The sequence below is a fragment of the Zingiber officinale genome, chromosome 2B, assembly GCF_018446385.1.
Source record: "Zingiber officinale cultivar Zhangliang chromosome 2B, Zo_v1.1, whole genome shotgun sequence".
Lineage (NCBI taxonomy): Eukaryota > Viridiplantae > Streptophyta > Magnoliopsida > Zingiberales > Zingiberaceae > Zingiber > Zingiber officinale.
In genome coordinates, this window is record NC_055989.1 from 150027659 (window position 1) to 150049009 (window position 21351).

Consider the following 21351-nt stretch of genomic DNA (forward strand, 5'->3'; position numbering starts at 1 on the left):
AAAGGGATTTGCACGCTTCCAGAGAAATCGGAGCGACGTCAAGTCAGCCCGCATTCGCCTAGGACAGACGGAGGAAAAAGTCTATAAGTGTAAACCTTTGCTTGCCCGATCGGATCAAAGGAGTAGGCTTATGACCGAGCAACCACCTTCAAAAGGCTGATCGGCAAGGGTCAGGCCCAGCCTGATCAATCCGTACAATAAGGAAGGTCGATCGGGATGGAATTTGTTCAAGCAATAGTCTAGTCAGTCGGACTGCGACCTCCTTCGACTAAACTTGAAGGGGAGACATGTGATGTGGTGATAAGGAAGGGTCACCTTGGGAAAAGTCTTCGCTACAATGGAGGTCAAAGTCAAGGCGGTCAACCCCCCCTATCACTGCCGAGCGGGCGAGTGGTTCGCCCGACCGAGATATGAAAGGCTCAATCCGACATCATCACTAGCTAGGCCACCAGCTGAGCTAAGACGCTCAAGACAGGAATGAACGCAAAGTGTCTGCAGAAACAGACCGAGCGGCTACTCCGCTCGGCTTTACATCAATACTCAGATTAGCAGAGTAGAGGCATAGCCGAGCAAACCACACATAAACAATGCTAAATACAGCCGAGCGGCTATCCCGCTCGGTCAAGGTGCGCGTACAACAACCGGACAGTGGAAGTATCGGCCGAGCGGCTACCCCACTCGGCCATGTAGTAGATTCATCATCCAGACAACGGAGACTCCAACCGAGCGGCCACGCCTCTCGGCCCCGCAACGGACGGCACTGGGACAGGGAACTCTATGCCGAGTGACCATCCCGTTCGGCTGAGCAATAGACACCGCAGGATATCCTTCGACATCCTTTTGGGGGTTAGTGCCGCCAATGGGTGGCACGATCAGGCAGAAGATCGTACGGCGGAAGCTTCCACTGTCGCTTCAGAGATATGCTCGGCTCGTTAAGGTACTGTGTCAGAGACACTTTACTAACTTGACTATTCACGGAAGGTTTGAGACAGCGTGCTCGCTTTGAGAAGCGTGTACACACGCTACAGGAACCCTATATAACGAGAGTCCAGACATCGGCGGAGGTATGCTATTCTCGCGATATTTATAGTCGCGTTACAGTCTCCTTTGCTTCTTGCTTCGCTGGAAATTGACTTGAGCGTCGGAGGGCTATCGTCAGGGACCTCTTCCCTGGCTTGATACTGACGCTGCTTGTGTTGCAGGCGGAAGCAAAGTCCCTCGGAGGTCAGCAGAAGCGTCACGTCCCCAGCATCCACCTCCTTGAATTTCGGACAGGATCAAAAATATTTATTAATATGATAAAGAAATAAATAAGCTCTCAAAATCAAATTCTAATCCACTAGTTTAAAAATATAAAAATTTAAAATCATTAAATAAATTTAAAACATCTAAACAAATTAAGTTCAAACAAATTCATAAAAAAAATTAAATCAAAATTGAAGAACCATTTCAACTATTTTGTTCATTCTAAATTCGACTTAATTATTTTATCAAATAAATGTTAACAACATAAAATTAAATTTGACTCAACCTTGATCTTGTTTCCAACCGTCCTTATCTTTTGGACCTCTTTATTTAAATAGGGCAACAAAATATTAAAAAGGGAAAAGCCCTAAAAAATAAAACAACCTAGCTAGTATTATTTTATCTTGAATATTCTCTTATTTTAACATTGTTGTAACATCGTGCCGGTATATCTTATAACAGCTACTACTTGTATTAAACTAAATTTGTTCAACTTATCAAAATATATATATATATATAATGCAACACTTTTATATAAATTTATATTTTTTACCAGATCAATTTAAAGTTAATTAAAATCATTTAAACATGCTCAAAAACATCTTAAAATTATCATAGCAGTTATTTACTAGTTATTATATAATTATAATGGCGGTTTTATCACTGTAGCAGCCACTGACTAACTGTTATATTGCTATAACAGTTTTTTGACTAAGTTAAACTAAATAGAAAAATAATCAATTTTGACACGTTAGCATCCATTCTACAACTACCACAGCAAATCTGGAATAAGAATATTTTCGATATTAAGTATACAATAGAATGTTTTTAAAAGTAAAAACGCTCATTTTAATGATTCAGACTGCTGCTTTAATTTTTTATTTAGTTAGTATCATATATTTAATTTATGGATTAATTTTGAAAATGATAATCTTATCTTATATATTTTTTTTATTAACTATCCAGATAAATTAAAAAATTCTAAGGATATATTTGGTTCAAATTATCTTATATATAACCTTGATTATATGATTATAGATAATCACATAATCAAGATTATGAGGATTAAAATATAATCAAATGTTGTTTAATTCAATCTAGATAATACAATAAAAACTTATTTATTTGAAAATTTTAATGAATAACCAAGTTTAATATTTTACTTTATTATCCTCAATTACAAAATCAACTATACTTAACTCTACGTTTTTTTACTTTTTCTTTTTCATGTTTTTCTTTATTTATATATATATATATATTTTTTTTTTATTTTTTTACTTTTTTTAATTTTTACGTTTTTTAAAATTTTTTAAGTTTTTTACATTTTTTTTTACTTTTTACTTTTTTATTTTTTAAGTTTTTTAAAAAAATTTTAACGTTTTTTTACATTTTCCCATTTTTTTTATTTTTCTAATGTTTTTTAAATTATTTTTTACTTTTTAAATTTTCTATAAGTTTTTACGTTTTTTTTGTTTTTTTGTTTTTTTTTATGATTCTTTATTTTTTTTAATGATTTTTCTATTTTTTAATGTTTTTATATTTTTTAATGTTTTTATATTTTTTATGTTTTTTCTATTTTTTAACGTTTTTCTATTTTTTTAAAGTTTTTTTACAATTTTTTTATTTTTTTATTGTTTTTTTATGGTTTTTTATTTTTTATGTTTTTATATATATATATTTTTAAATTTTTAAATTTTTTTTCTTTATGCTTTCCTTTTTTATCACATTTTTCTCTTATCCGAGGGTATTTTGGATAAAGAAAATTTATTAACCCTGGAATTAAAAAAAATCTCAGTTTTTCGAGATTTTTAGCATACCTCTTTTACTGACGTGTCGAATATGAAACATTACTCAGGAATCATCAATTATCTAAATCAAATAGAATTTTTATTGATAATCTTAACTGGATAATCAAAATTATATAAAATAATCCCTAACTAACCCATTCTAATAGTGAGTGATATATCAATCCATGTTCTTAAATTAATCATTTATTAAAATCGATATATGCTATTTACTACTTTACACTTTATTGTCAATTAAATAAAAAGAAAAGATAGCAGCATCGACTATAAATGAGGAGGAACAATAAAGGAATATGCAAAATTGAGAGGGAAGAGGAAGAGAAAGGGTAAGTAAAGGGATAGTGATAGAGGAGGTATCAACTACAATTTAAAGTGAAAAAAAAACGAAAGAGACCAGATAAAATAAAATAATAGATATTAGATAATATCGAGTCTAGTAATGATATAATTAGGACTAGATTTCATTGAGTTAGCCCAATGTAATATAGTAACTCATGCTTATATATTGACCTTAAATCCAAGAGCTTAGTAATTTTTAGGCTTTCAACTCAGCTCGGGACAATACGGTAAGATAGCGAGACATGTGCAATAGACGGATCGTACGACAGAAGCTTTTACTGTCTTGTCAGGGATATGCATGCCCTGTTAAGGTATGACGTCAGAGGTACTTTCCTAGCAGGTCCTTTCATAGGACATATTGGAAGAACGTATTCATGCCTCGAGGAGTGCGCACATCGTCCACTAACACTTTATATAAAGAGGAGTCAAAACACCAGCGGAGGTACGCGTTATTCACTCTTTGTGCTTGCATTAGTGTTGCTCTGTTTTTCTCTATCCTTAGCTTAGCACTGACGTTGTTTGTTTTACGAAGCGGAGCACGATATACAGTCAGTCAGCGCAGTAGTCACATCCCCAGCTAGCCAGCTTCCTATTTTCGGACCAGATTAATTTATATAATAGGATTTATATAGTTTTATAATAATTTTACAGTAGTACGAGTGACATGATGGACCTACCAAATGTACCATAAGTAATGAAACTGGGTAATGTTAAAGAAAGTAATAATATATAAATATATATTATTGAGAACAACTAACATCGTTCCATTGTCGTCTAGTCCGGTTAGGATATCTGGCTTTCACCCAGGCGACCCGGGTTCAAATCCCGGCAATGGAATAATATTTTAGTACGAAATTATAGGATGCGAATATCAAAATGACTTTTTTATAAAAAATTTTATCTCTTATGAGGGGTCGGATCTTCTGGACCAGGAATTCCTGGTCCACCCCTGGACCACATATCTGGTATAAAATTATCCCTCACGTGCAAAGCGCGTGCACGAAAAAAGCTCTATCCTCTTCCAACTCGCGTCGCCTCCCTCCCTCCCTCCCTCCAGCGCCGCTTCCCTCCTGTTGCCCTAGCCCCGGCAGCTTCGACATGTGGAACGACCGGGACGGGCCGCAGGTGTTCTGCTCGCCCGTCGATGGGCTGCCGTCGGCCAGGTTCTTCCCCGAGGGCGCCGTGCACAGCGTGAAGCCCTATGGAGTCGCAACGGGGCCGAGCGAGGACGGAGAAACGGATGATTGGATTCCCAGCGGCGAAAGCTGAAGGAGTAGGAGGAGATCAAGAAGAGCATTGGATTCACATGAAGATGAATCTACCGACGTCACAGTGAAGAATCTGGACGAGGAGACGCATAAAAATACGACCTTTACATCAAAGAGCTCACGACCTCTGACGAATTTCAACACTCCAGATAAAATTGCAAGGAAAGATTGGAAGATTTCTTTGAGAGACGGTGGTGCCAGGGATTCCAGAAAAAAATGGCGGCTTCTGATACAAAGCAAAGATTTGGTTGGAAAGAATTCGATGAAACTAACGAAAACCATGAAGAACTTGAAATTGGAGACCGGAGAAGCTAATTCTGTGAGGAAGAAAATGAGTTCAAGAAACCATGGCAACAGCAGGAACCAAGGATTTAGGACTCGGCATAGTTCTAATTAGTTGAAAGCACTGCTTTTCAGAGAGTAAAAATGGATAGAATGGGGAGCTAGGTTCAAGGTGGGGAGAAGAACATTGTGACCAACCACCGAAATGTTCAACGGGGAAAGTAGCGATTGGAGGGAGAATTCCATGCGAGGAGATGATGGCTTCAGAACAGCTTGGTTATGGATAGTGACTATTGCAATTCTTTAAACCTTTGAAACATGAATTCTCAGGAATTGCTTGGTTGTATGTGATTATAACATGAATGTTTTGCAATTGTGCATCACGATGGACTGAAACTTAGCACTTTCACTGGTGCTTCTTGTCTTGGTTATTTCATTGGACATCGACATGCTTCTTTTGTCTTAGAGCTAGGACTGTCTTACTTTTAGTTGGTGAAAGGATGAACATGGTTCATACACACCAAAGGAATGGGTTGAGTTGATCATGTCGGATAAGTTAAACATATCGAGCAAACTAGGCAAATGAGCTATGCAAATTGATAAATTTGATTCATCAGGACAGGTAGAGCAAGCAAGTTACCGAAATGTGCCAGGTGAGTTAAACAAAGTCAATTAGGTGCTTGGATCAAACTAGCAAGGGAACCATGTGAGTTCAACGAGCGGATGAACCAAGGTCAAATTGGATGAAAGAACAGAAGAATACCAAAGAATAAAATATTCTAAATGAAAAATATAAATTCGACTTAACATTGTATTCCTTACTCGAATCAAATACATCCTATGAAATTTAGTAATTGATTCCTACATAAACAACTAGCATAACTTGGTAGGTCTATCAATCACATGCTCATCTATTACTCCTTTACATGCCAGCCATTATGCAATCATTCGAATACTAATCACTTCATTTGAAGAACACTGCACTTTGTCAAACTAGAAAAACAAAATGATCAAAGGGAAAACATGATAATCTGTTTCAATGGCACAAAATTATCCAGGGTATTCTGAAAATTAACTTTTATATTTTGAAGAGTAGCTTATTATTGCAGAATAAGCTCTCATGATCTGATTCATAATGTCAGGTGAGCATTGGAGAAATTTTGCAAATAGACAACTGAAGTGTGCTTCCAGGAGGACTGGAACCAATTCAATTCCATTACTTTCAAAATAGTTAAAATTTTATAGCAGAACGAGCTTAGAGAAGTAAGCCATCTCAGTAATCAAACAGTGCACACTGCAAGCCAATTTGTTCCACACAGAATACTAATCGACTATCTTTTCTTGCATCAAGAACAGACAAAACTACAACAGATAAGTTCCTGTGCTAATGTCAAATGCAAGCCTAGGAAATCATCATTCATAGTTGCTGATGAGAACAAAGATTGTTTTTCATTCAAAGAATTGTGCAACAGTAAATACCCTCAAGAATTTAATAACAAATATTGAGTTTGAATAGAAGAGGAAAATATAGGTGATGCTGGCTGGAGGAGAACAGGAGGTCGACGATGCTGGCTAGGGGCGGCGCTGGACCTCATCCTTGCTTTTCAGTTTTCGGATTCCTCCATAGAATCCACCTGTGTCGCAGCCCTCTTCCCTATGATCCTTCCGGTTAAGGATTGCCCGACTCCACCTAGACCCAGGTGTGTACTGGTTGAACTGCACGACAACAGTATCTAGCAAACCAAATATGAAATTAGCACAATCAACCTGATCATCAGCTGTGCAAAACGAACATTCATGTAGTTAGATATGAACATGCAACATTTCATTGCACTCATGACTTAATGATGCTCAAACAATGCATTTTACAAGCCCTACTACCTTTTCACACATCCACTAAACGAAGAACAAAATACTTACCACTAAGATGATAACAACAGAAATGTCAATTTCCATCACAAGATTCCAAGTGACCTATTCCTTCATACCACCATCCTGCAAAATATAATAAACACATTTTCTTAATGAGTTTATCGTTAGATTTGTCTATCTTCAACCAAAGACACACAAGTATGATTCAGTTTTAGATTTCTAAAAGGCCTCAAACTACCAACCATAAGGAAACTCTTTGTTCCTTCTCCATTGGATCTCAATATGGTCGCATGGTTGCAAATCGTTCAAACAATTGCAGATATGAAGATCATAAGCAGGAGTGTCCATAGGAGGCGGCCTTAACCTATCCCACTCAACTCCTTCTATGACTACAGTTCTTCTTCCATGTGGTGGATATCTACAAGTCGAGAAGAATGAATAACGCACGCCATGTTATATGAAGCCAGTGTGATAACTTTGAGAGACACAACTTAACTTTTCATCAAAAGGAGAACATATTTTGAATTAAAATGAGAGCAATTGTCCGCATACCTTGCTAGAAAAGTGTCAGTGCGGCAATCGTAGCTAACTTCAGCATCATAACATGAGAGCATAGATCCCAAATGCCCATGCTGCAAAACAACATTACGAGCCTTAGCAATCCAATGAGGCAAAAAGGGGAAGAATCCATCGATTAAATGAACAATCCCTCGGATTTAACTGAAGAGCAAATCAAAGTTACCGGCGAGTGTGGAATTTTGACAAACACAGCATGTGCAGAACATATGATAATGATGATACACACAAGGCAGAGTAACAATCTTGAAGATATGTATGACTTTTTTTTCAGAATAATGGAGTCTGATCATTTACCTTGCGGTGGAGGACGGGAGGCCGGCGATGCTGGCTGGAGGCGGCGCTGGAGGCCGGCGATGCTGGCTGGAGGCGGCGCTGGAGGCCGGCGATGCTGGCTGGAGGCGGAGCTGGAGGGAGGCGGCGCTGCTGGAGCCGGCGCTAGAGGGCGGCGGCGCTGCTGGAGCCGGCGCTAGAGGGAGGCGGCGCTGCTGGAGTCGGCTCTGGAGACGCTTGAGGGAGGCGGCACTGCTGGAGTCGGCGCTAGAGGGAGGCGGCGATGCTGGAGTCGGCGCTGGAGGGGGGCCGGGCGACGAGGGAGGCAACGGGAGGGAGGCGACGCGAGTTGGAAGAGGCTAGGGTTTTTTTATTCACGGGCTTTGCACGTGAGGGAGGATTTTATATAAAATATGTGGTCCAGCGGTGGACCAGGAATTCCTGGTCCAGAAGATCCGCCCCCCTCTTATGACGGCTTTGTGATACCTAACCCTATAACATATAAAAATAAATTAATTTAACTTATTTAAAAATATTATATATAGAATTTTTTAATAGTTATGATGTTATTCAATATTTTCGGTATAAAAAATACGATGACTCAGTTTTTTTAATTATTGTCTAAAATTATATTTAAAATTATAGATGCAAACGCTAATCTATTGAAGGTTGTTATAATATCTATCATCTCATTAGAAGTATAAAATTTATATATCACATATATATTATATTTGTAGGATCGAAAGCGCTGTGGTAAATAGTACTTGTGACTTTTTACTTTTTTCATTAAAAACTATGAGAGTAAAAATGCAACGGAAATAAAGACGTAAAGGAAGAATAACAGAAACCAAACTGACACTTTTTGTTTTACTTGATTCAGAGTCTATGATAACTCCTACTCCAAAGTTCATGATCGACAATCACTTTCGTTAGACAATTCACTAGTAATTCGATAATTATAAGTACAAAGAGATGATAACTTAATTACTATAAATGAAATTATACTGATAATTTAAATATTTGAAGATTCGTACTTTTGGTCGTTAGAGATGCGTTACAGTATCGTAAAATTGTCTTTAGAGCAGCGCTTAGGAGATAAGTTGTTCCTTGAAGTTCTGTCTCTTTGGCTGCTCAAACAAGGGTTTTATAGGCCGTGGATGGTGCTTCCAGCAGCAAAGTTTATCCCCTAAGCTTCGCTCGTAATAATCACCACAATCTACTATTTTTATTCTCTGAAGGGGCGCCTTCTGTGCACCTCCGCACACAGCTCCAAGGCGCCTCCAACTGTATGGGAGATGCCTCCGCGCCCTTCCGCGCGGGATCTTCGACTAGGATATTCGAAGCACCTCCAGCAACATAGGAGGCTCCTCGAGCATTGTTCACCTGAAGTTTCCCTTGGTTTTTGCTCATGCAAAAACATGTTAGTGTAGGAGAAACATATTTAACCTACAAAATAGTTTTAGTACAATAAAAACATGGTATGTAACATCTTAGGACTGTCCAATTTTGATTTTCGGATTTTCTGAAACCCAGGTTGAACTGACGTCTACTGTTCCCTCTACATGGAACGTGTACTCACTTACTCCTCTCAGGAGAGTGTACCTGATGTTAAACTGGTCTTCTAGACTGTTTGAACTTTTGCTCAACATCTGTGACTTCAGGCCTTTTCGTTGGACGTTCTATTCCTGACCCATCCAGTCTTCCGCCTAGTGTTCACGACCCCAAGACTTTCATTTAGTGTCCTCGACCCATAGATTTTTGTCCAACGTCATCAACCTGTCAAGACCTCACTCAGTCCCATGGACCATGACTTTCTTGCCTAACCACAACTAAGACTTTCCACCTATTTAGTATCTGTTCACTAGGATTTTTTTGCCTAACCTTAACTAAAACTTTCACCTTACCAAAGATCACTTAGGACTTTCTTGTACACTTAGTCAACTTATTATAGCAACAACCAATTTTAAATTTCAACCCTTTGACATTATCAAAATATATGTTCGATTATCAAGTACTTCCTACATCAACAATATTAACACATTCATTTTAGCATTAACACATTATTGTAGGGTCCACATATCATATACACATTATATTAGCATATTCATTCTCTTATATTTATTTTAATATTAACACTCTTTATTTGTGGATCCCGCTGTCTACTCATTCATCTTTATATATTAAATAAGTATAATTTTAATTTTATTTATACAGTTTAAATGATTATTATTTAAAATAAATAATATTTTTTCTCATTTATAAGTGCCATTATTTAAAATTAAAATATTATTATAAATTTGCGATGGAGGAGTACAACCTATAAAAAAATCACACTTGTATACAATTAAAAAATAACATATAAATTAAACATAAAGAGAAACTACAAAATACTAATTCAAGGATTATTGTATTAGACAAAACGATATGTTGTCAGAGATTTAGAAAATTGGCTGAATTTAAATACATCAAATTAAATTCAACTTATCTATCGAGATGTCCTGGACAAATAATCTCAGACTGCCAGCAGGGGCAGGATTTCTGTCAAGTGCTGAAGGCAGACTACACAGTGTCGAGCGGGCAGAGCGACCAAGCGAGCAAATTGGCCAAATGTTCGACCGGGCAAAGGGTCGAGAGGTCGAGCGAGCAGTTGAGCGACTGACCGGTCGAGCAGACTAAGCGAGCGTTCGGACGGAAGGGCTTGCGGCCGAGCGGACAAAGAGGCCGAGCGAGCGAATGGCCGAGCAAATGAGTATTCAACCGAGCAAACTGAGCAAGCGGGCGGGTAAGTGGCCGACCTAGCGGAATGACCGAGCAAGTGACCGGGCAAGCGAACGAACAATCGAGCGAACTGGGTGAGCGGCCAAGCAAACTGAATGAGCGACCAAGCGAACTGAGCGAGCGGCCAAGCGAACTGAGCTAGCGGCCGAGTGAACTGAGCGGCCAAACGAGCTAGTCGTAGACTGAGTGACCGAGCGGCCAGACGAGCATGCAGTCGGCCGAACAAAAAGGTCGACCGAGTTAGCGGCCAAGCGAACGTAAAGGCCGACCGAGTTAGCGGCCGAGCGAATGCAAAGGTTGACTGAGTTAGAAGTCGAGCGAATGTGGAATTCGAGCGAGAGGATGGACCGAGGCCTGCGAGGGTCGTAGTTTTCTTGAAATAAATTTGTCCCATCTCCGATCGTGCTTCGAGATTTCCTCAGGTCATCTATTTCCCAAGATATAATGGTGAACCATGATACCCACCAAACACTGATGGTCACGACGAACTGAGAGGTACACGACTGCTATCACGGGCACATCGCCTAGCAAGAGATGTGCGATAGAAGAGAAGGGGAACGTAGATGGAGAGCTTCAATTTTTTGAGCATGTAACATTTTGCATGTGGATGGAGCCTCCTTATATCAGAGCTCAAACCAATAGGCAACGTTAATGATCGTTTAATAATCATTATTTACCAGTTGTAAAACGCCAACGTTTCAATTGGCTGCATTATTTTTTAATTTAATGCATCTGTTACACCCTTAAATAAGTAGCAAAAAGTTTATGTGATAAAATGTTGGTTTTTTCACTTGGACAAATTTTGCCCAGATCGGTCCGGCATTCAACGCGCGTAGGTCGTGCTCACACACAAGTCAACATGCTCCAGTGCAATCTGGACCCTGGATTTGCACCTTCTGCGCACCCACGCGTGAGAAAGCGCCTCTCCTCATGCATTTGTTCACATCATCAATTCATTTGAATCAATATAAATCAACCAATATGCCATAAAACTCCTAATGTGAGACTAAAGTCTCATTCACAATGAAGTTTCATGCCTCTTCCACCTCTTCTCTATTCACATATATCCAACAATCCCTCACATGAATGAAAATAGGGTATGTGATAGCATTTACCAGTTGAGTACAGTATATGACAAGTAGGTTTTACCCTTTGAACTTTCTCTTATAAAGATTTGTTTGCTTACTAGCTAACAGTAGACGCGATGTCCTTGAACTGTTCATTCAGCCCTCTGTGTAAGCATTGACATATCTCACCCAAGACTTCTCCTAATACAACTTAGTTCTCATGAGTGTGTTCATGGTTCATTCTTAGTCATGAACACGCTTGGTTTCATGAGAAGTTCTAAGAACTGTGTCTCAAATTCTCTTCTAAGCAGTCCCACTTTTTTCTCACATAGGTGATCTTTTAAAGTATTCCACATTACTCTTCTTTGATCATTAAAAGTCATGTGTTTAACCTCCTTCCTTCACTGATTCATTGGGGTGTTCTCCTAAAATGAGCAACTTTGTTGATACAATTAGGTTGTTCCTTTGAACCTAGTTCTTGGAATCTTCAATCTACATAGGTTGGATTTCCTTTGCACCAACATTTCTCATCGGCATCAAACTCATCCCTCCCGATGAACTTTCAACTAACTCTCTGGTTATCCCCATAGTTAATGGATATAATAGGTTATCCTTTGACTTCACATAATAACAGCGATAACTCTCGTTGTGTAACGCCTCGACCCGGGTGGGCCCTACAAGGACCAAACCGGGAACACCACCAGAATTGCCCATCGGGTTGACCATTCACTCCACAGACCACCGGAGGTCCTTTCAGCGTGCTTTGTCCTCACTCGCACTCACCCTGGAAAACTTCCCAGGAGGTCACACATCCTCAGATTTCTCCAAGCCAAGCACGCTTAACTTAGGACTTCTTAGGTTTGGGATTCCGAAAAGGAATGTGCACCTTGGTGATATGTATAGTATCATCTAATCTTTTAAGCCATACTTAACCAGAATCTCAGAACCGGGGTATTACAATCACCCCCACTTAAGGACACAACGTCCTCGTTGTGTAACCATGAATCACACCACAGACAAATTCCAGAATCTCCCTCGCTAATTGGTGCACTGGGTGCTCCTACCATAGGCGCACTCACGGTCGCAAGGTCGCTCTGATACCATCTGTAATGCCCCGGCCCGGGTGGGTCCGACCCGGACCGAACTGGGAACGCCACCAGAATTGCCCATCGGGTTGACGACTAGATCCACAGACCACTGGACGTCCTTTCAGTGTGCTTTGTCCTCACTCGCACACACCCTGGAAAACTTTTCAGGAGATCACCCATCCTCAGATTTCTCCAAGCCAAGCACGCTTAACTTTGGAGTTCTTAGGTTTGGGCTTCCGAAAAGGAAGGTGTACCTTGGTGATATGGATCTCAAAATCGGGATATTACACGTTGAGAGTAGTTGTCTAATAGTATTATGTCTATAATGTATGTATCTAGACTTACTATCATAGTTTGCAAAATCGCGATCCGGATCGTAGGATCGTACGATCCTACGATCCGGAAACCCAAAATCGATCCAGGCTCGTGCAGAATTGTTTTTGTAGTAGGATCGCAGCAGGATCGGTAGGATCGGAGCAGAATCGGTAGAATCGGAGCAGGATCGGAGTAGAATCGGAGTAGGATCGGTGGAAGCTTTGAGAGGTCATAACTTTTGACTCGGATTAAACCACGGGGCCTATAATATATCAAATTAAAGCTCGTTCAGAGATCGTTAATAAATTTCAAAGTTTATCCTTAACCATTATCTTTTTTTCATCTTATTAGAGTTTTAAATTATTTAAATATATGTTTAATTATTTTTGAGTTAGTTTTTTATCAATAATATTCTGTCATTTATTTTTCTCAAAATAATAAGTTTTTGGATGTCTATTGTCTAGTATTGTGTGGCATCAACCAGTCTTTAGAAGATTATTTCCGACATTCATATTTGAATCAAAGAATTCAATAGCTTTTGTTATATACGTTAGATGCTTTGTTGACATTTAAATTGAATTATCTTATAAATCAAGGAAATATTTTTGACATTGTATGTGTTATTATTATTTTGTTAATAGATATTTTATATTCTTTCATTTTATGATATGAAAATATAAATATTATTACTATGCGAGAATGATAGTTGAATTACAAGTTAATTTAAATTTGTACATGTAGTAATGTAATTTGATGTGTTGAGTATAAATAATTGCATATATATACAAAATTAGTTATTTATTTATATGTAAATGAGTTTTTTAGGTATTTTTTCTAATTATTAATCATGTATGATAAAATTTTAAGGGTTTTTGGTAGGATCGTACGATTCTACGATCCGATCCTGATCGATCCGATCCTGATCCTAAATCGATCCTGCGTAGGATCGCGATTCTACAAACTATGCTTACTATTATACAAATGGTTTTGTGCCTGACCGATTGCTGATTGCAATGTATGCAAATTATCGGTACAAGTTTTGGTCATCTCAGAATATCTTCTAAGAATTGATGTAGTCATTCAACCTTTTCACCATATTTGTTAAGAGTCACAAACTCAGATTTCATCGTGGATCTAGTTATTACCGTTTGCTTAGAATATTTTCAGGATATGGCTACACCACCAAGAGTGAATACATATTCACTCGTAGACTTAGAGTCTTTTATGTCAGATATCTAACTCGCATCACTGTACCCTTTGATCACAGCAGAATATCTCATATAGTGCAATCCATATTCACGAGTATACTTCAAGTACCTTAGTACTCTTGTTATCCCTTTTCAGTGCTTGACACCAGATTCTGAGTAACTTCGAGGCTCACTTTCTACACAAGCTCTTTTGCTCTGTCTAATCTCAACCTCAATTGGTTCCTCATCATCATCTTCACCTTATGTTTCATATGCCCACTTTGAGGAGCTAGCATCCTCTCGGGTCTTATACGAAAATACATGTTCGAAAAATGAGACATTTCTTGATTCTATAATTGAGTTTTTATGTATCTCCGATATTTGTGACTCATATACAAAAAATGATACGTATTGTTGCTTTATACATATCCAATAAATATGCAATTAACAGTCTTTGATCCTATCTTAATCCTTTTCAGATCATGTACCAATACTTTGGTAAGACATCCCCACATTCGTAAATATTTATAGAACGATTGTTTTCCATTCCACAACTCATAAGGGCTCTTATCTATTTTCTTCTGGGGCACTTTATTTAAAAGGTAATTAGCTATTAACACAGTTTCCCTCCACATGAACTCTAGCAGTTCAGAGCTTAATAGAAGAGCATTCATCATCTCCTTTAGAGTTTGATTCTTATGCTCAATAACTCCATTTTGCTGAGGAGTATAAAGAGCTGTAATTTCATGTTTGATCTCATGTTCAACACACAATTCAGCGAACGGTGATATATATTCAACGCCTCGATCACTTCGAACCACCTTAATCTTTCTAGTAAGCTAGTTTTCAACCTCATTCTTATAGAGTGTAAATTTCTCTGTAACTTCATCCTTACTTGTGAGAAGATACACATAACAGTATTTTATGTTATTATCTATAAAAGTGATAAAATAGTTATTTCCACCAGGTGTTAGTGTATCTTTGAGGTCACACATGTCGGTGTGAATTAGCTCGAGTGGTTCATTGTTTCTTTCAATATGTTGAAAGGATGACCTTATCATTTTTTCTTCAACACAAATCTTACACTTGTGTTTCGGGTCAAGGTGGAATGTAGGTATGCTTTGCATATTTATTAATATATGCAATACATCGTAGTTAATGTTGGATCGTGACACACGTGAGAGGGGGGAAGGTGAATCACGTGGTTTTAAAATACTTCTTTTTTTATTTCTAAAACTCGAGTATGCAGCGAAAAATAAGAAAGAAAGCACCAGAAAAATACGAGTAGTTTTTACTCGGTTCGGAGCCTTCGGTGACTCCTACTCCAAGGCCTAGGTCTCGCGGACCTATCGATGGGCAATCCACTAAAACCCTCTTCCGGTACCCCTGAAAGAGAGAATCAAGTATAAAAAGGTTAGGTCAAGTGCAACACACTGCACTTGCCCTTTTATAGTAATTAAGTACAAAGACAAAGTTACCAACACTCTTATGGATCGAAATGAGAGCTCTTCTTATGTTGATGTTTGTCTACCGGGTGCAATCGGAACTCCTCGGATTAGTCGTCGGACTCAACAGCTTTGTAGTAGAGTCGTAGCAGCAATCGGGAGCAGTCAGAAGCTTGAATGAACGCACAGTAGCTCGTATGTAGTTGTTGTAGCAAAGCCTCCTCGAAACTGTCTTATAAAGAGCTTGGAGGGCGCCTTCCAAAGGCCTTGAAGGCACCTCCAATGGGATAAAATCTATCCCGACTTCGCTGCGCCTTATCTGCGAATCGATCAAATTTTATCCGTGGAAGGCGCCTTCTATAGCCATGGAAGACACCTTCTATGAACAGTACCGAGGCGTCTTCTGTAGCCATGGAAGGCGCCTTTGGGTACTGTTCACCCGAAGGCAGATTTGCTTTCTTGCTTGCTATCTTGCCCTGTAAACATGTGTTAGTCTAAATACCCTGTAAAAATGTGTTAGTCCAAATACTCTGCAAAAAATGTGTTAATCCAAATACCCTGCAAGACAAGTGTTAGCACAAATATAGAAAAAATAATAAAAGAGTAATTAGTTCATGTCCTCCCAAGAGCAAGAACTAGTCAAGGTCTCAGCTTAGGGATCCCAAATGGACCTAAACTGGATCGACGCGTACTGTCCCTCAACTGGGGTGCATCCTCACAGTCACTCTCCTCCAGTGACTTACCTTTACTTACCTTTTGCCAAACATCTGGTCATCCCGTTGACCAGTCTAGATTTCGTGTCGACTATCTGGTCGGCCCTTCGACCTTGCTGACTTCCCTGCAATACTAAGTTTGCATAATAGATAAAATGGTAAGGTAAAACAGTGTTAACAAAATTCAAGATTCGCTAGTCCGGTCAACCGCGCGCGGTCGATCGGAAACTAGTCGATCACATATAACCTAGGGTTTTCTCCCACTAAGGTTGTCTAGCTTCACTCACTAGGACTTCCATTGCCTGACTTCACTCACCAGGACTTCCTCTACCTGTCTTCACTCACTAGGGTCCGGCTTCACTCACCAGGACTTCCACCACCTAGCTTCACTCACTAGGGTCTGGCTTCACTCACCAGAAATTTCCCTACCTTACTTCACTCACTAGGACCCGACTTCAATTCACTCACCAGGACTTCCACCACCTAACTTCACTCAGTAGGGTCCGACTTCACTTACCAGGACTTCCACCACTTAGCTTCACTCACTAGGGTCTGACTTCACTCACCAAAACTTCTAATACCTAGATTCACTCACTATGGCCCGACTTCACTCACCAGGACTTCCACTTTGCCTAACCTTTGGTTAGGACTTACCTTTGCAAGTCATCTAGTCCTGACTAGACTTCTCTCTTCCAAACATCAAGTCCTGCTTGGATCAACCCTTGGTCAAATTGACCAAACTTAGGTATATTGTCAAACATCGAAACCCTAGAGGTCGATTGTACCAATAGTTAACATGTCCTAGTCTACCATGCCACAGACATGAATTGTCAAGTATATAAGTGGAAGAATTTTCATTTTTATTTATCTTAGGTTTAATGGCCATTATATTGAACTTAAATAGCTGATCAGATACATAGTCTCTTCCAACAAATATTCTATTCTTAGACAGTACAATTCTATCTGACTCAAAAATAATGTGAAAGTCATGCTTGCTTAACAGTGATCTGAACACTAGATTCTTTCGAATCTCCGGAATATACGACACATTATTTAGAGTAAGACCCTTGCCCGACGATATATCTTCAGCATCACTTTTCCTTGACCCATGATGTCCGAGGTTGTTAAGTTTCCTATGAATAGTTTGTCTCCATTGACTTCTTCGAAATTGTGGAGCAACTCTTTGTTACAGCACACATGTCTTATAGCTCCAGTATCGATCCACCAATGTCGCAGGTTTGAACATCATGTTTAGCTCTGAGACCACTGCGCATAGGTCGTCCGTTTCTAGTCTCTCATTCAAGTTGACCTCCTGCTTCTTTTGCTTTCTGCATTCCGAAGATTTATGACCGACTCGGTTATAGTTGAAACATCTTTCTCTCTGAACTCTTATTGTCTTCTTCGAAGCGAAGTCTAACAAGGTCGCGCTCGCACACGAGTCAACATGGTTCAGTGAAATTCGAGCCATGGATTTGTAACTCCCTGCACACCTGCGAATGAGAGAGAGTCTCTCCTCATGTATTTGTTCACATCATCAATGCATGTGAATCAATATAAATCAACCAATATGAAACTAAAGTCGCATTCACAATAGAGCTTCATGCCTCTTCTCTATTCATATATATCTAACATATTATTGTATTGTGACTAAATATATTCAATTAAGTCGACTCGAAATTGATGATGCACATGCCTTCTCTAAATTTACGAGTTTAATTGGAGATTCATAGACAGTTGAGTCTCTGGAACAAAAGTTAGAGTAAATGATTCATTTTTCATCAGAAATATAAAAGACATATCGGTTGCATGTGAATTAAATGGATAATTTTATATATATGGATTATATAGATAATTTGGTGAATATAGACCATATGGATTAGTTGGTGGGTATGGATTATGTGGATAATTTAGTAGATATGGAAAATATGTATAATTTGGTGGAATTTATGAATTTTGGGAAGAAATATTTTATAAAAAAAAATTAAAAAAATCCTCAATTATTTTCATCTATTTCCGAGAAAAATAATATAGAGAAGATTTTTAGAGGGATTTAAGTGTTTGTAGGATTAAAATAAGTTATGCACGATAAGTATTTATAGATGAAATTTTATTTTTTTTATTAAAATAGTCGTTAACTAATCGATTGTGTAGATTTATTAGTTGTTAATTAGTTGTTGTGTACACCTATTAGCTGTTAACTAGTCGTTTAATTTTTTTATTTTAATTTCGTAAAAAATATACCACTAATTTAATTTTATTTATTGAGTTTTAATATTAATATTTTTAATTTTTAATTTTTTAATTAAAAAAATACATGGAGGATACCCATGTGGCCATGATATATTTTTTTTTGTTTTTTTAATCCACGCATGCATTAACGCTGTGTATCAAAATTAACAAGTAAGGCTGTTATACCATTCACAGTTTAACGTGAACGTAGACGCTCTTAATTCTACAATAATTTACAGTGCCTCCACGCATTAACGCTGAAGTATAAACAGCGACGTAAAACGCTACTCTTTTGTTTTTTTATCAGAATAATATCCTATCAAGCGTCAGTATATATTTCTTTAGCAACTACTTTTACTTTTATAATAATTAATTACCATATCATTTAGCAGCCTATAATTTTATAATTACTATAATATAGTCATTATGATCTGGAAACTTCTATAATGACCTTAAAAGTAAGGGTAATTTAGAAAAGTAAAATGTACAGGATTGGGATGAACGCTCTTTTCAATTTTTTTTTACTATTTTATTGGATAAATGCGAAGCTATTTTGTCATTGAACTTGCACCACACTGATCAGGGCTAATGACTTAATAATTAAAAATACAATTGTTGATTGTGATTGCTAAATTAATACGTGAGAATTTAATTTAGGAGAAATTATTTCTATAAATATGTGAGAAATTTTAATTAATTTTAATATCACATTTTTAGTAATTAGTACATCGAATCATTTATATACGGAGAAAAAAATTAAAGGTCTCCCTTTTGATTTTTAAGGCGGTAAATGAATCAAACGTTCGTGAACAAGTTTAGTGTTAGACTTGGTAAAAATTTATTTATGTTCGTTCAATATATACAAGATTAATTAAATAAACAAACTTTAACAGCTCATTAATCTAAACAAATAAGTTTGAACACATATGTTCAATTCGTTAACATTCATAAAAAATATTCATGAACAATATTCGTGAACAATATTATTGAACAATGTTTATGAATCATATTCATTAATAAAATTCTTTTCAATATGTTAAATAAATAATAAAATAAACAAATAAATTTAAATTATCAAGATCAATAATCAATCAAACAACTAATGTTTCCAAACAATCAAATAAGTTTGAATTGAAAGCACAATAACATTTAAACTAATCAAGCTTCAACCAAGCTCAAGTTAAGTTCGAACCAAGCTCAAGCCAAGTTTGAATTGAGAGCTCGATAACATCTAAATAAGTCAAGCTCAAGTCAAGTTTCAAACAAGCTCAAGTTCATAAAAAATAAATCAAGTCAAGCTTGAAAAATCATTTCAAAAGTTTGGTTCATTTTAAACTCGGCTTGGCTCGACTCGATTAACTTATCTCAAAACTTAACTCGGCTCGGCTCGGCTCGTTTATCCCCCTATTAATTTTTATCCTTATATGGCTATATATTTATATTTATATTTATATAAACAAATTTATTCATCGAGAAAATTCATTAAGAAAAGCAGGAGACAGACATTAATTATTGAGAAAAGGCACTATTGAAGCTTGGAAGCTGTGGGGTCCCCACCGTCCTTCACCTCCCCTTTCACAAGTCCGGCGAAGAGCTCGCCTGGATCATAGTAAATTTCCACTTCTTCCACCTTCAACTCCTCGTCCACCCTGAGGACGCCGACGCCGGTGAACTCCACTTTCTCGCCGGTCGGGGCGTGGCCCTTGTAGGGCCCCTCCATGTACCCCCAGTGCCGGAACTTGAAGGCGACGACTGGCGGCGGGGAGTACACGGCGAGCACCTCCCACGCGAAGCCTCGGGGCAGCGCGACACGGAAGATATCATGCGACGACTCGAACGTCTCGGCGTTGGGGTTGTAGTAGGGGCGGAGCTCGGCCGGCAGCGCCGAGCGCAGCAAAGCGTTGTAGCTCCCCGCCGCCAGCAGTTCCTCCCCTGTCAACGCGACTCCGCCGTTGACGGAGAAGCGGTACTTGGTTGGGTGGATGGACTTGAAGTCGGCGAGACACGTCTTGTGCGAGAGCTCCATCTCCCACGTCTTGACGGCGTTCTGCACCGTCTCCTCCAGCGACCCCTTCGGCCACTCCTGCAAATTAAATGATCAAAAGGACTGCGATTCGCCGCCACGAAGAACCAAAATTTAATCCATCGCAAAATTGTACGTTGGTCCTCTCGCGTTCGAAGAGGTCGTTGACGAGGTCGTAGGTGGGAGGCGCGCCGTGGCGCCACTGGGTGTGCTTCTCGCCGTCGCCGGAGAGATGAGACCGGTACTTGTCGCCCTCCTCCGCCATCTGTTCGATGAAATGTCTAGGCGAAGACGCAGAGAGCAGCGACCTCTCTCCACCTCTTTATATGGACTAAAGGATCAAATTAATCAGCTCAGAGCCTTTAGTCCGACCATAGGACAGTGCTGACCCACTTATTTTACATGTGCAATGATGAAAAATAATCCATCTTCTGATCTATATTTAATTTACAGACCAAAAGATCCGCGCTCTAAATTTATTGCCTCACAGGGAGGGCGCATTTGGTTCGCCTAAGAATGCTATTATCAAGTAGGTATGAGTTCAATGTCTTTCTGGTTGTCACAATCTCTCTTTCTAGCAATGTCAAAGTCTCATAACTTACCTTCCTTCCATATTATGAAGTGAAAGAAAAAGAACACCGAATTGACTATTTCACCCTGGACCAAATTTATTAACATAATTAGAAAAATAATATAGAAAATAATAATACAAATGAGGAAAAAAGTAATGTAAATAAATATTAAAAAAAGAAAGTAATTTGTTTTTAAAAAATAACTTTTAGAGATTGAAAATTATTAAAATAGTAAATATTTAAGATTGATGTATATGTAATAAATAAAATATAT

The 21351-nt window shown here is 38.3% G+C and overlaps 1 protein-coding gene, 1 non-coding gene and 1 pseudogene across 2 annotated transcripts; 1 reads left to right on the top strand and 2 right to left on the bottom strand.

Moving 5' to 3' along the window:
• Window positions 1-4152: 4152 nt before the first annotated feature.
• TRNAE-UUC lies at window positions 4153-4226 on the top strand. The gene has a single exon. It is a non-coding gene; the product is annotated as a tRNA-Glu (tRNA).
• A 2025-nt stretch (window positions 4227-6251) lies between these two features.
• Window positions 6252-9309, bottom strand: LOC122048860 (annotated as a pseudogene).
• Window positions 9310-19935: 10626 nt separating this feature from the next.
• LOC122049665 (pathogen-related protein-like) lies at window positions 19936-20825 on the bottom strand. The gene is made up of 2 exons (XM_042611026.1): window positions 20642-20825; window positions 19936-20565 (listed from the first exon to the last, which is right to left on the bottom strand). Exons 1-2 carry the CDS (start codon window positions 20768-20770, stop codon window positions 20008-20010), a joined length of 687 nt encoding a protein of 228 aa, XP_042466960.1. The 5' UTR covers window positions 20771-20825; the 3' UTR covers window positions 19936-20007.
• Window positions 20826-21351: the final 526 nt, after the last annotated feature.

Bases quoted from the DNA above. Each gene is read 5' to 3' on its own strand.
- LOC122049665 (XM_042611026.1), bottom strand. From the start codon at position 20,770: ATGGCGGAGGAGGGCGACAAGTACCGGTCTCATCTCTCCGGCGACGGC. The intron at 20,566-20,641 runs GTACAATTTTGC...TTTAATTTGCAG, and splicing joins TCGAACGCGAGAGGACCAAC to GAGTGGCCGAAGGGGTCGCT.